Consider the following 15,170-nt stretch of genomic DNA (forward strand, 5'->3'; position numbering starts at 1 on the left):
CATGATGGCAAGTAGGTATCACAGTCGTTTTATGCTCGCAAATTAAAGAGGCTTGCTGCGCAGTGCTAATGACACGTGCGAGAAGTAGGATCTCAATTAGGCACCAGACGTCGGAAATAAACAGGGCTCATGGGACACGATGGTTAATTACCGCAAGGCGATAAGCATACATTGAAAGAGCCCCGCAAAGTGTTGATAACCCGATTCGGGGGGGAGGGTGTCGTGCAGCGCTTCTTACTTTATAGGCTATGCTATACAAGGTAGTCGTGCCCGTCAAGGACGGGCTGCAGGCGACTTTTATCAGTGTTGCAGGGTAAAAGTCATTAAGTGCAAAATTATTTGTACCATGATTAAATTTAGTAATAAAATGTTTTTTATTATTTGTGCCACACGACGAATCGGGATTCGAACCCAGGCAGACAGTAGGTGGTGTTAGGTCCTAACTTTGTTCCGGCATCCGGGATCGAACCACCGACCAAGGGTAGTGTGCACTCTACCACATGAGGTGTATGGATCTTAGTTCCAAGGCAATAAACATAATGAAAGTTGTTTCTAGTTTAAGTCATGTATGAAAGTGTTACATGCCATAAAATGAACGACTTATCTTTATCAAAATAAAATTATGAATCATTAACACAATCAATGCATACTTAACGAAAACGTAAACTATGTTTATTCAAGTATTTAAGTGGATATCCCTGGGCACAGTACATTATTAATGTAAAGACCATCTTGATACTTGTGGCAATCTTTTCAAACTAAGAGCTTGATGTTCTTTCTTGAAGTTGCTCGAGATAAGGCAACATACAGTGTTTCTTCGAAGCTGAGCTTGAATTTCAGACGCATTTGCTCGACTTTCTCGAGTTGGAATGCGATCTTGTTGACGACTTGAATTTGCATCTTCCTCGTTTTCATGAAGTCTATTTTCTCGTAGTCTTTGTCGCTCTTGCTCTCTTCTTTCGACAATTTCACGTTCAGTTGCATTTAAACGATTCTCTCGTTGTCGTAAACGTTCTTGTTCTCTTCTCTCAACACTAGCTAAGTTTCCATCCAGTTTTTTGCGACGTTTTGTTATCGACAAACAGAATATACGTAAAAAAAATGTGCGAAATTTGCTGTCTCCAGCCTGTTTCCATCAAACTGGCTTTTTATCGATAAAATGGTGTGCGTGATGACGTCATCCCCCCCCCCCAAAACGAACTGTCGCATAACTTTTGTTGTATCGCGAAAAAAATCTGCCCTTGAGCCGTTTCCATACATAATTTTGTGTATGTCGCAAATTATCTACCTTTTGTTTTCCACGTTACACCCCCTCCACTAAACAAAGAAATGGAGAGATTATTCAGACAGTTTTTTGAAATTTGCCAGCTTACTGTTATTTCAGTTTCACAAATAATTGGAATTGTACATAATATCCGAAGACGACAGCAGAATGAAGCAGTTGCTTGTCTGATAGCCCTAGAGCTCGAAGAAAGTACCCCAGTGCGACGAAGCCCACGGGTATGGGAGAGACGACGGAATAAGACCTTCTGAGAGGAGGTGGTGGAGAGACACTTAACAGAAAATCTCTGGCTGCAACATTTTATAATGACACGGCCGACGTTTGACATGTTGTGTGGATTCATCAGTCCTGATGTTGCGCCCATCACAGGTTGCCACCGACCACCGGTTCCAACCCAAAAGCGGATTGCCATCGCCCTTTACAAGCTGGCAACCTGTGCCGAGTATAGAGTAGTTGGAGAAACTTTCGTGGTTAGTAAAACTACCGTCCATCGATGTGTATATGCTGTGTGCACCGCTATTAAAGAAAAATTAATGCGGCGTTATATCAGACTTCCGACTGTAGCGGAGGCCAATGAAATTGCATACCGCAATTCCTTGGTGCATCTTGTGCCACAGATTTACGGTGCGCTGGATGGCACGCATGTGCCTATTCTTCCCCCGACGGAAGGCTACCGCGATTACATTAATCGCAAAGGGTGGCCATCTGTTGTTCTCCAGGCCCTTGTTGATGACAGGTGCATGATACGAGACATTTGCGTTGGCACTCCTGGAAGTGCCCATGATGCAGCTGTGTTTGCAGCATCGGATCTGTAAAGGTGAGCCTACCTTTCAACATCCCTTCACAGTGCGATAACAACTGAATTAACCTGCTTCCCTTAAGGTTTTTAATTAAAACTGAAATTTGAATTAATACAAAATAACGACGTTTAATCAAAAAAAAAACTCTCTTCATCAGACCATGCGAGCCGCTCCGCCATCGTTTTGATTGCACGTGATGAAAATGTGACACATTTATTTGCGTTAAAGCCCTTTTTTCCGACAAAAACTGTTTCCAATGTAGTTTTTGCGACATCTGAAGTATCGACATGGAATTTATGCGCTAAAGTTAAACGGAAAAATATTATGTCGACACGTACAACATTTTATCGATAATTAGCATTTCCATCAGCTATATCGGTAAAAAATTTGAAGCGCTAAATATTTTTTCGCAAAAACTCCTTGGATGGAAACCTGGCTAATTTCAACTTGAGTTGCGTTTGACCGACTTTCTTGTTGTCGTTACCGTTCATGTTCACGTCTTTCAGCAACTTCAATTTCAGTGGCAGTAGAACGTTTTTGTTGCAATCGCAAACGCTCAATTTCGTGAACCAATTGTGTTTGTTCTTCCGTGCGGTTGCTTCTGTAAGCTGCAACTCGATGGCGTTCATTTTGTCTCTGCTGCGAGATTTGAACACAAATAACAAAAAACATTTTATTACTAAATTTAATGATGGTACAAATAATTTTGCACTTAATGACTTTTACCCTGCAACACTGATAAAAGTCGCCTGCAGCCCGTCCTTGACGGGCACGACTACCTTGTCGTACTGCACGTCGCTGTTTATTCCACAGTTTTTGTTCTTCAGTAAAAATTCTTTTTGGTTTCTTCGTTTTTGGCAATTGATGAGGTGTAGTTTGAGCACTTGAAATATCCAAAATCTTATTTCTTTTTGCATTTTCGTCTTCTTCAGTCGAGTGAATTCCTTCAGTTTTTCTTTTAATCCGATTGGTCACTCGCTTCCCAGTGCTTTGTTCAGCCAATCAAAACACTGATGTAAACGTACCAACCAACCAACCAACAGACAGACATGCTGAAATATATATATAGATATATGAGGTAAACTCCGAGTGGACCATATATGGGCCTAAATTAATGTGCATTCAGAATACAAGGGCAGGATAGAACTCCAATGATATATAACATGATACGGCATTTTGAGGACGTGCAGTGTAACATTGCTTGCTGTTCGTGATTTGTAGCCTGCTTGGTGCAGCGCGAGACGAAAATTCCATATTAATTTCACTTGTTTTGATATTACATTGGGTTAGTTTTATAATGTACAAAAACACTCCTACTGAACAATAACCATTGTACTGTTCAGTTGTTAAGTCGGATAGTGTATTGAAGTCTTTTAAAACGGTAAAGCGTTGTGATGGCACATAAGATATACTTGCCGTATACAACACAAAATTACTGATTTACTGATTGACAAATTCGATCTAGGATAAATTCCGAAACCGTTGGAAAGGTTCCTTCTGCAATCTACATTATGGTGCAGTCAGTGTGTAGTCAATAACGAATAGCAATAGAAAGAAAGCAACACCGATCCTTAAACCCTGCAATAGTTATGCTGTTGCAAGTACGGTTTTGTAAGGTATATATGTGCAGATGTAATTATGAAATTGTAATTCTTCCTGCCAAAATTAAATGAAATCCAACGTGTTAACTACGTTGAGATGCGATACACATGTAAGTGTGCTATTTAATTTTGGCACGGTTTTATCGTGTCATGATTAAAAACATATCAGTCAAATGATTGATTGTTTTTAAATGCGGCCCGTAATTTCCGTGATAGTTTACAATGCTATACAAAAGCGCATCTTTTCTACAGTATCTAAATAATTACTTAAAGCTAAAGTTTTTTTTTTTTTGTCTTTATAACGGATAGGTGTTTTTATAATCCGTCTAGAGCTTGTTTTTTTTTTTTTTTTTTGCATGTTGGTGCCCTTGGGTGTTGCGGGTGAGCTTTCTGGCAGGTTCTGTTCCACCTCAGACTGCTCAGTAGGCTTTGGTTATAATTCAGCCTGTGTTTCTGGAATGTTAGTTGGAGTCTCATGTGAATCTGGAATCTAGCCTGTAGCTGTTTCCTATTCCTCCTGAACTCACCATTTTCTGTTCCAATAATGTAAGAGCGTGGCTGTTCTGCTTGATGTTTCACCAATGCAGTAGTATGCCATCCTTTGTCTTTATCCAGTTTTACTCGTACCGATTATCTAGGTTTAAGGGATGGCAGAGATTTGACTCCGTGGCGTGTATTATAGTAGTAGCGCTAGAGTTGTTTGGTTTTTCTGTTATCTTCTGCTACTGTTTTAAGGTCGGGACATTTCGGTTGAAGGTTACTGGGAAGCGTAAGGACAGCGGTGCGTCCCATAAGTAGCTATACAGGGCTGCAGCCTGTTGCAGCAATTTGTGTGGACCTGTAGTATACAGTATGGGCACTTATTGAAGTGCATTATAAGGTTTTTTTTAACTTTTCTATTAGATTTTCATTTATGAATCTGTTTAAGTATTTTGACACTTTCCTGAGTAGAAATCAACCTAAGTTGAGTGCCAGACGTATACTTGGTGGTTCAAAAATGACTGTCCACTAATTTTCCATGACAGCGTTTTGATGATTAAAGCATTAGATACAAAAAATAAACCTGCCCTAGACCTGACATCATTCCATCGTACAAACACGTCGTACAAAAGGTTTGGTTCCTAGCGCATCTGCAGATCCCAGTCTCCCCAAAACGTGGAAGGAAATAAGGGGAGGGATAAAGACAGAGTAAACTCTTCCAGCGTTGCCGATTACCATTTACGTTCACAGCGACCTTCTCTATGCAATAATAATGATTCTTTGCATTTATATAGCGCTTTTCTCACTACTCAAAGCGCTCAGCAATTGCAGGTTAAGGGCCTAGCTCAAGGGTCCAACAGAGCAGAGTACCTATTGGCATTTACGGTATTCGAACCGGCAGCCTTCCGATTGCCAGTGCAGATCTCTAACCTCAGAGCCACCACTCCGCCTGCAAGAACACCGTACGAGCACCGAGGTAAATTTTTTTATTTATGAAAAAATATTCAGACTTTTAAACTTATCGCATGACAGCTCAGTCGATTTCTTTTTTCCTTAAACGGGTGAGTGCTAGTGATGTGTCATTCGCGAACGAGCCGGCTCTAAGAGCCGATGCTTTGAAGCGAACGAGAGGAGCCGATGCCCGTCGAGCAGAGCCGAAGCTTCAGCGGCTCCTGCTCAGCTGAAAATCCATTCGGCAGGGGCGGGACTTTATTTATATGGACACACAGAACATTGGCTCATAATGCCGGCTCGGAAACGACACATCGGACTAGGATCGTACCATTATGTGCAAGAAGAAAGGGGGGCAGACGCTCCGAAGACAGCGAGTGTTGGTACAGGCCAGGTACGCTCTGTGTACCTGTCGCTGCGACAGACGAGGAGCCAGATTTAAATGCAAGCGCATCGTGAAGAATTGAGTGAAAGCCGAAAAAGAAGCAGCATCTAGCTGCATTTCAGTGATATTGCAGACTGCAAAGCTAAGTGCAGAATTTGTAATATGAAAATATCCGTTAGAGCAGGGTCAACAACAAACCTGCACAGACATATAAGAACCACCCACCCATCCGTGCAACTGGAGGAGAGCGTGCCCTCTCTCCTGCCATCCACTGACCCTGGAAAAGAGCCAAGTACTTCTGCTGCAGCATCCACTATCTTACCGAAAACTGCAGGTATAACACGGTCTTCAGTTCAAACCAAAATAGGCACACTTATTCCAAAACAAATGACGCCAAACAAACAAATAAGTGTCGATGGGGAGCTGGCTAAAATGATAGCTAGCGACTTTTAACCATTTTCCAATGTGGAGGACAGAGGATTTACAACTTTTGTACAGGCCTTAAACCCCATGTATGTTCTCCCTAGCAGAAAAACTGTGTGCCAAACAATTATTCCATAACTATATATCTAAGGATGGAGTACAACACTGTGCTTTCAGAAACCACTGCTCTGGAAAAAAAGTAGCATTTAATAACAAAAGAGCTGTGGATGAGGCATTTCAAAGAATAAGTGCAGCAGCAGCAAGATGCAACCCCAGCAGCCTGTCTGCTCCTCCATCATAGGGCCAAGAGGAAGAAATTGGAGCAGGGGCGTGTTCACAGGAACCACAAGCTTCTGCTGTGTGGAGGCTCTTTGATGAAAGAGCAACAGGAGATGCTGAGGTCCTATCTTGAGGAGCACCTCATCCAAAGATCTGAAGACCCAGTGAGCTGGTGGAAGGCCAAGGCTGCAGTCTACCCACGCCTGGTTAAGGTAATGGTAGGAAGACTTTGCATTGTCGCTACATCGGTCCCCTCAGAAAGAGTCTTCTCAAAAACAGGACAAATAATCACGGAGAGGAGAAATCGCATCAGCCCACCTAAGCTGAGGCATCTGGCATTTCTGAATGCCAACCTGGCCTAAAAACTTTTATTCAAAGAGTCATAGTGTTGCGTTGTTGTTGTTGAGTTTGGCCTTTATTTAATTTGTTTGCTGTGGTTTTGTGTTAAGCTGTTCATTTAAAGCTTTTATTAAAATGTTAAACAATAGTAACTATGTATTTATTGTAATGAAAAAATGCATAAAATACGTAATGTCTGAAAACAATGAATAAGAAATTGCTTAGGCTATACACAAACCATTCATAATTGCTTAATTAGGCTAAAATATAAGCATCCAAGTGATACTAAACGAAGAGCCATTCGGGAGCCGTAAGAGCCGGCTCTTTAAAGGGAGCGGATCCAAAAGAGCCGAAGCTTTGAAAAGAGCCGGAGTTCCCATCACTAGTGAGTGCTTATCACTCTCTAAATTTACTTTCTGACATTTCGGGATAAACCATTGCAGTTTGCTTCCCTCTCCCCCTTTTCTGTTGAATAACTTGGTACGTTCTAGATTTCGGCGTTACGGCTGAAACGAAGATACTGGATTACTGTTTGTCAAATAGAGAGTAGTTCTGTGCATGTTGTGAACTCTAGCTAACCCACAAAGAAGCAGCAGAGCAATGAATTTCACAATACGACACGCCAGGTCATGTGACTGCGAACATATAATGCGATTAATCATGGTAAGGCTATCGTTATGCTTTAGTAAATGAAACAAGTTATGTGCATACGCCGTACTTGCAGTGCATGTAGTCAAGATCAAAGTCGTCTCCTTCAGGGCAAGACGTGATTTTATTTGAATGAGGCCTTAATACAGCAATGCGGTCACGCAAATCACGAGGACTCAATACATTAAATCGATCGCAAATGTATAGAAAGTCACAGAGCACCGATGCTAAGTAGGCTACTTACAAACATTTTTTTTTCCAAACTGATCGGAAAGAGCCACTCGTTTTCTGGCTTGCACAAACTCTACTTTCAAAAGTGCCTGGAAATTCTCACGCCGCGCTTTCAATGTGAGTTCCTCGTGGAAGTCCTCATGGTTTTAAAGTGTCTGTCAACCAACATATTCGACCGCTCATTTCTTATTCTATTCTGTTACGAAGTTTGATAGCACATTAGTTACTAAACATCAACACACCGTACGAGCTTGATTAGTTATAAAGTTTCAAATTTTGCAGACTACTTTGTTTTTATGTAAGATGTATGACTATCATAGATTGTCTCCAATTATTTAATTTTACAGTACTAGCTGTCTCCACCCGCGAAGCAGTGAAAAAGGACAAACTTTAAAAATCAATGACCAGGTATCGCTAGCTAGTGGGGGGAGTGGTACAGCTACTTGAACGGATGCTGTCGTGTGAGTGATGAGGGCTTCACTCCTGACGTCACGCGTCCCCCTCCCCTCGGCCCACAGTTTCTGTCTCGGATTAGTGGGAATATATCGCTCCTGCTAGCGAACTATGATGCTAATTTGATGGATTCTTCCAGATTTACGGAAAGTACGCGCGCAAGTATAAACAATAAAACGCTAGCGTAGCAGGAGTATCCGCTGCAGCATGCGTCGCGTGAAGTATAAACCCCGCTTTAGCGCGATGAAAGAAGTAGAAAAATCAACCGGAATGTTCAAGGAAATTATAGATAAAAACCCAAGCTAAATCCGTTAGGTAGTTCTCTTGTGAAAAACAGACAGACATAGACAGACGGTGGATTTTATATATAGAGAGACATCGTCTGGTTCAGTAACTGAATAGATGAACGATACCGTAAATTGTAAACCACATTTTAACTCTGTAAACGTATACAACTAGTAATCCTAGAGACTCAGATGTCTATAGTTCATTTTCTTTACTTCTTGAGTCTGCTTGACCTGGGCTGCCTATTTTTATTTCTTTAGGCTTTGTGCCTTTTTCCTAAACTTCTTTGCCTTGAATAAGTAGACTGCAAAAACCATAATGGTTGCACCACAAATGCAATTTATTATTATTATTATTATTCCCCGTGACCCTGTGTTTGGATTCAGCGGGTTGGACAATGGATGGATGGATTATTATTATTATTATTATTAGATGTAGGAGAGATTTACATTTTATTGAAAATGCAGGAAATATATTATTCAGTCTGATGTCAAATTCAAACTACAAGATTCCTATTTTCTTTTTGCAGGAGTTGGCAGTATATGAGAACATGTCAGAGCAAGTTAAAATTACGTCTAAAGGTACGTATTGCAATCACAATATTTGCACTTCAGTTAATATTGTAATTTCCTCATGAGGCATATTCATGTTTTTCTTTATTTCAACTTTTGTCATCCACTGTGTGCAGGGGTTAAAGTGTTTATTTTGGTTTATGATGTGACATGATGGTGCAATGGTTAATGCTGTTGTATCACAGCTCAAGTAGACTGGGTTTAAACACTGGTCTGGCCACTGTGTGGAGTGTAAGTGTTCTTCGTTCGCCTGCACAGGATTTTTTCTGGGTACCCTGATCCCCAGGGTCCCACCCCAGACAAGTTAGGATAATTGACAAGTCTGAAGCTGGCCCAATATGAGTTTTAGTGAGCATGCCTTTTGACGGTTAGTCACCCTGTTTAGGTCTAATTTCTGTCACACACGCAGTGTGAATCCTGCTAAGGAAGGTGAGGAGCAATAATGTACCCCCAAAATTGTGCAGAATTACAACACATGTCCCATGAAGTGCATACTGAACTTCTGATTCCTGGTCTAGTATGAGGCAAACAGAGTAAGCTAAGAAAACTAAACATTGTGGAGTTTGTTTCTGTACTCAGGGAACCAAGGGCTGTTTTTTCACCCACAGACAGAAAGGAAAGTGACCAAAATTGTAGGGAATGCTGAGATAATTATTATTAAAATCAGTATCATATTCAAGTTAATGTATAGTATCTTTAAGTGCATACTAGTTTATATAAAAAAGTAGTAGAAATACATGAATCTGTCACTTCATCTATACGAAGTAAAACAATGCCCTGTCTGGAAAAAAAGATATTCCTGCCTAAAACAGTGGATGGGCATATGATTTTCAAATTTATTATTGGACCATGACCTTCAGAATTTTGAGACTTTGGCAGAACCTGGGTAGCTCTAAAGACACAATTACAATGTAACTATAAAAAGAAGGTTCTGTTTTTTTATCTTTATATTAAAACACTAAGCGATATAATTTTAACAGTGACTTTGTTTACTTCCACGTGATCAGGGCACAGGATATTATTGTAGGAATTTAGATAATTATTAATCAATAAGATGACCACTCAAGAATATGCCATGATAATGTGGAATTTGAAAAAGAAAACTTGGTTAATTATCAGTTTCTCCTTTGTCAATACTGGCAGTTAATTCAATAATTCGGCAAGGCTCCAACTTTATTTACCTTACCTTTCACTGTTGTAGGAGGGGTTAAGAAACAGAATAATACAATTTATTGATAAACACAAGGGTTATAAAAATATGGTAGCTACATATATATATATACAGTATATATAAGTTGACATACAAGATTGGACACAGACATACTAGACAGACAAACAAATAATGCACAGGATGGCTGTTTACTAGTATTTAGAGTTCTTTATCCTGGCACAGATAAATAGTTATGTGATACCAAGTCTTTATGGATGGTGTCCAATGCAGCTGTTGCTTTGTTGTTGCTCCGGGTTCAAGAGGAAGATTCTTCTTGTGTTGTAGTGTACTCTTTCTCTTTGCTGTGTGATCTTTGTCAGTACTGTGCTGCTACTTCCTCAGCTTGCATTCTGCTGTCTTTTTCCACTTCACATTACTCATTCTGGCCCAAGAGTTTAGATACTGAAGTAACTTTCTTGAAGTCATGGCTTCTTAGCCTCATCAGACTACCGTCACACGGCTTTAGCTTGACAAACTGGGTCTCAGTTTCTGATCCACAAATATAAGAGTTTGTCAGCTTAGACTCTCCAAGCAAGAGGCTCACAGCTTTTCGTTTCAGACATCAGGATTCCCAGGGAGAATCCCTGTACATCTATCAACATGCCATTCTCCTGTCTCTTTTCTTCTTCTCATTTACTTTGAGATATAGGGTGCATGTGGTTTTAAATTTAAGGATGAAACTTCCCCTGATTGGAGTAAAGTCACTTCCAGTTACAAAATCAGTGTCTTTTAATAGGTGGGTTCTTCTGTCCATCTCAGTTGTCATCCCTTGAATTATTGGTCTTTGACCTTGCTTGAGTCCTTTTAGCACCTTCTGGCTCAAGAGGTCTGCAGTGGGGCCTCTGGAGAGATGTCAGGTCACCTCTGAGTTACACCTTTGTTATCAGATGAAGTCCACGCAGATCCTGGTACAAGCTGGAGTTCAGTCACTTAACTTTGGAATGCAAGTGGGGCAAGGTGAAGCTGGATGCCTGCACCCCTGTTAAATCTGCTTTCTTAACAGGCCTGGTGTGCCACTAAAGTCTAGCAGAATGGGCAGTGCCCACTTTGTCCTATGCTATGTTATTTCAAATGTGAGAAAAATGTGAAAATTCAAATTGCATTAATACTCAAATTCATTAATAAAATAAAAATATTCTGCAAACAGGACTAACTTGCCATCTGTATTCAATCCACTGGTGGCTGTGAAAATTTCAATTAGTAAAAAACTCGACTTTGAACTAAATAAATTGAAAAGATTCAAGGACTGTCTAATTATACAAAAGTTAAGATTTGAATATTATTCTTAAAAACAAGTTAAATCCTAAGAGTTGTGTGTTTGTCATGCAAATATTTGCGCACCCCAGATAGACCTTTCAAACCAGGTCTTGGTCTTGGTCTCAATTGACAGCTTATGCTGTGACACACACAACACGATCCATGATTTGATTGTCTGACTCTTGGCAGTCCCAATATTTTGCTTCAAGTGCTTCTCATGGGCAGCAAAGACACTGCAACGTGCATGGCCTGACATTGCAGAATACAATGCTACAAGTCAAAAAGAGGAACTACACCTGCAACAACCTCCAACGGTGGTAGCCGTGATGAGACGTCAAGACAGTGCTGCACATACCAAATCGAAAAAACATACTGAACTTACACAAGAAGTGTGAGGATAGATGATCTTACAACACAGACACAGTAGCAACAGCTCCATACTTCATGTTTTGCATCACTGAGATAATCCCCAGTGACACGGTGAAAGGTACGGCGATGAGAATTCAGTCCTGCAGAGTACATTCCACAAATCAACGACACCCGCTTTGACTGCTTGACACCAAGTGCAGGTATGACAGATGTCGGAAACCTCAGAGTTGTGCCAAATTCAGGACACCTTTCACTGACGGCCTCACTTACCAATGCTAAAGGTATACACAGAAAGCACAAGCTCTCTATGTTTTGCTTCCATGGGAGCCTCTATCAATTATCTCCCAAGACCTTAAGCAAACACGTTCATAGCCTGAAATTACAGACAGCTCTCATCATTTACTTACAAAACTACAGGATTTCATTCACGCAAACAGCCCTTCTGCCCAAGCCTTTACAAATATAAGGCCAGTTCATTTGGCTTCCAAAAGTTAAAAAGTGCTCTCTCCCCTCTCTTGACACAAGATCAACTGCAGTACTTCAGGCATTTGTTTTTATGTTTCATCAAATTTCCACTTTAGGTCTATGACACTGAACAGTAGGCACATTGGAAAATGTGCTTAGAAGTAATATAAAACATAGATACGCTTTATGAAGTTTTCTTCTGTTAACAATTTTTAACAATTGAAATGCCTTCAGCATGGGAAAGATGCTATATAAATAAAATGTATTATTATTATAACACTGCTTTTTCCACCTTAATCATTCCACGTGCCTCTTGCAATTACAGTACTTAGAATAATTACTGTAATCCAGTTGTTCAAAGCAAGATTGGCTATGTTTACTTTCCTTCTAGCAGTTTTTTAATCATAAATCTAAATTTTCACCTGGGGACAAAATAAAGTACTACCTGCTTGACTGTAGGAATTCCCAAGGAGCATGTGTTTTATTTTCGTAGCATACAACTGAGTTATGTTCAAGTGTTGGTTTTCATCTTGGTGTTCTTTTGTGTGTTTCTTTGTGTGTCTTTTTTTATTTTTTTAAATTTTATTTATTAATTTTATTGTAATCATTCCATACAAATAGATCAATTTATAACAAAAAAAAAAAAAAATTAAAGACAAATCAAACCCCACCCCTGAGAAGGAGAGCTTAGCCAAAGGAGAATTGCTTAGGGATTTTTAATAAGGCAACAATAAACAGAAGAAAGGAAGAAATATATATATAGGTAAATAAAAAAATAGTTATTTCTCTTATTCTAAAATAGTATTGATTAGATCCTGCAAGGTTTTAAAAAAATTCTGTACAGATCCTCTAACTGAGAATTAGATTTTTTCCGATTTCAAATAATATAAAACATCAGTTTCCCACTGACTTGTCAGAGGAGAGTTAGGATTCTTCCAATTTAACAAAATAATTCTGCGTGCCAAAAGTGTAGTGAATGCAATCACCGTTTGCTTGTCCTTCTCCACTTCAAGTCCATCTGGAAGAACACCGAACACAGCTGTTAATGGGTTAGGAGGGATTGTGACCCCAAGGCTGTCTGAAAGGCACTTAAAAATTTTGGTCCAAAATGATGTTAGTTTGGTGCAGGCCCAAAACATGTGACCCAGTGAGGCAGGAGCTTGGTTGCAGTGTTCGCAGGTTGGATCTTGCCCTGGAAACATTTTGGACAGTTTTAAGCGAGACAGATGAGCTCGATATATAATTTTTAGTTGAATAATTCTATGCTTTGCGCATATGGAGCTCGACTGAATTCTCTGCTTTGCTACCTTCCACTCCTTTTCTGATATATTGATTAAGAGATCTTCTTCCCAATCTCCTCTTGGGTCTTTGAAAGGTAGGGACTCTAATAAGATTTTATATAATGCGGAAATGGTGTTTAATTCCTCGAAATTGAGCAGTATTTTTTCCAGCATGGTGGAGGGTACAAGGTGAGGAAAATCGGGCAGTTTCTGTTTAACAAAATTTCTAATTTGAAGATAGTGAAAGAAATGTGTAGCTGGGAGGTTGAATTTGGAACGTAATTGTTCAAAAGATGCAAATATGTTGTCTATATAAAGATCTCTGAGCATTTTAATCCCAAAACTTTTCCAGGTATTAAAAACTGGATATGTTTGCGAGGGTTGAAAGAGGTGGTTCTCTTGCAGAGGTGCCACGGATAAAAGATTTTCCATCTTAAAGTGCCTTCTAAGTTGGTTCCATATTCTGAGTGAGTAAAGTACAATTGGGTTATTAGTATATTTGCGCTAACTTGCATTTATTGGAGCGCAGAGCAGGGAGTATAAAGAAGTACTACAGGATTTTACTTCTGTTGCGAACCAAGCCTGTGTATGTTCATTTTTTTGTGTCCAGGTTTTTATGTCTTGTATGTTTGCTGCCCAGTAATAAAACTGAAAATTAGGTAAAGCCATGCCACCTTCTGCCTGAGGTCTTTGTAGGGTCACTCTTCGGATACGTGGGTGTTTTGTGTTCCAAATGAATGAAGTTATTGTTGAATCTAATTGCTTAAAAAATGATTTATTGATATATATTGGAATGTTTTGAAATAAAAAAGAAGTTATTCATCTTAACAACGTTAATTCTTCCGGCTAGAGTGAGATGAAGGGTTGACCATCTATGCAAGTCTTGCTTAATTTTTTCCATACAGACGGCAAAATTTTGTTGATAAAGAGCTTTATGTTTACTTGTGATATTTAACCCTAGGTATTTAAACTGATCTGCTATGGTAAAAGGTCTAATCTAATATTATATGCTTGTGAATTCACTGGAAAGAGTATATTTTTATTCAGATTAATTCTAAGACCAGATATCTTTTGAAATTCTGTGAGTGCTGTTAAAACTGCAGGCACAGTGTTTTCTGGGTCTGATATATATAAAACCACATCATCTGCATATAGAGAAATTTTCTGTTCCAGTCCTTCTCTGATAATCCCCTTTATCTGATAAGAATTTCGACAGTGAACCGCCAGTGGTTCAATGGCGAATGCAAACAGCAGTGGTGACAAGGGACATCCTTGTCTGGTGCCACGTTCTAGCTTAAAGTAGTCTGAACAAATGTTGTTAATACAAACCGAAGCTTCTGGATTGGTATACAGTAGTTTGATCCATGCACAAATATTCAGGCCAAACCCAAATTTCTCCAATGCAGTGCTTTTTCTGTGTCTAATGATAGTAATATCTCTAGAGTGTTTGATTTTGCTGGTGAATATATAACATTAAACAAGCGTTGCAGATTGGAAGATAGGTGTCGGCCTTTAATAAATCCAGTTTGATCCTGTGATATTACCGAGGGCAGCACTTTCTCCATCCTTCTAGCTAGAATTTTTGAGAGTGTCTTAACATCATTATTCAGGAGTGAAATTGGTCTGTATGATGCACATTGTAACAAGTCCTTATTTTGTTTAGGAAAGATGGTGATTAATGCTTGACGAAATGTTTGAGGTAGTATTTGGTTGTCTTTAGCTTCTGTAAATGTTGCCAATAAGAGGGGAGCTAGGTGAGTGGAGAATTTCTTATAAAATTCTACGGGGTAACCATCAGAGCCTGCTGATTTCCCGCTTTGAAGTGACTTTATAGCATCTAGTAATTCTGTTAGCGTCAGA

The 15,170-nt window shown here is 39.6% G+C and overlaps 1 protein-coding gene across 2 annotated transcripts in view; it reads left to right on the forward strand.

Moving 5' to 3' along the window:
- The first annotated feature begins 7,049 nt into the window (after window positions 1-7,049).
- LOC114648968 (diamine acetyltransferase 1-like) overlaps window positions 7,050-15,170 on the forward strand; it is a 53,277-nt gene continuing 45,156 nt past the window's right edge. For both annotated transcript variants that reach the window (XM_028798330.2, XM_051925319.1), the window contains exons 1-2: window positions 7,050-7,203; window positions 8,687-8,738. In XM_028798330.2, the coding sequence (XP_028654163.1) occupies window positions 7,141-7,203; window positions 8,687-8,738 (115 nt within the window). In that variant the 5' untranslated portion in view covers window positions 7,050-7,140. The remainder of the gene's footprint in view (window positions 7,204-8,686; window positions 8,739-15,170) is intronic.

Source organism: Erpetoichthys calabaricus, chromosome 3 (assembly GCF_900747795.2).
Source record: "Erpetoichthys calabaricus chromosome 3, fErpCal1.3, whole genome shotgun sequence".
In the NCBI taxonomy this organism is placed as follows: domain Eukaryota; kingdom Metazoa; phylum Chordata; class Cladistia; order Polypteriformes; family Polypteridae; genus Erpetoichthys; species Erpetoichthys calabaricus.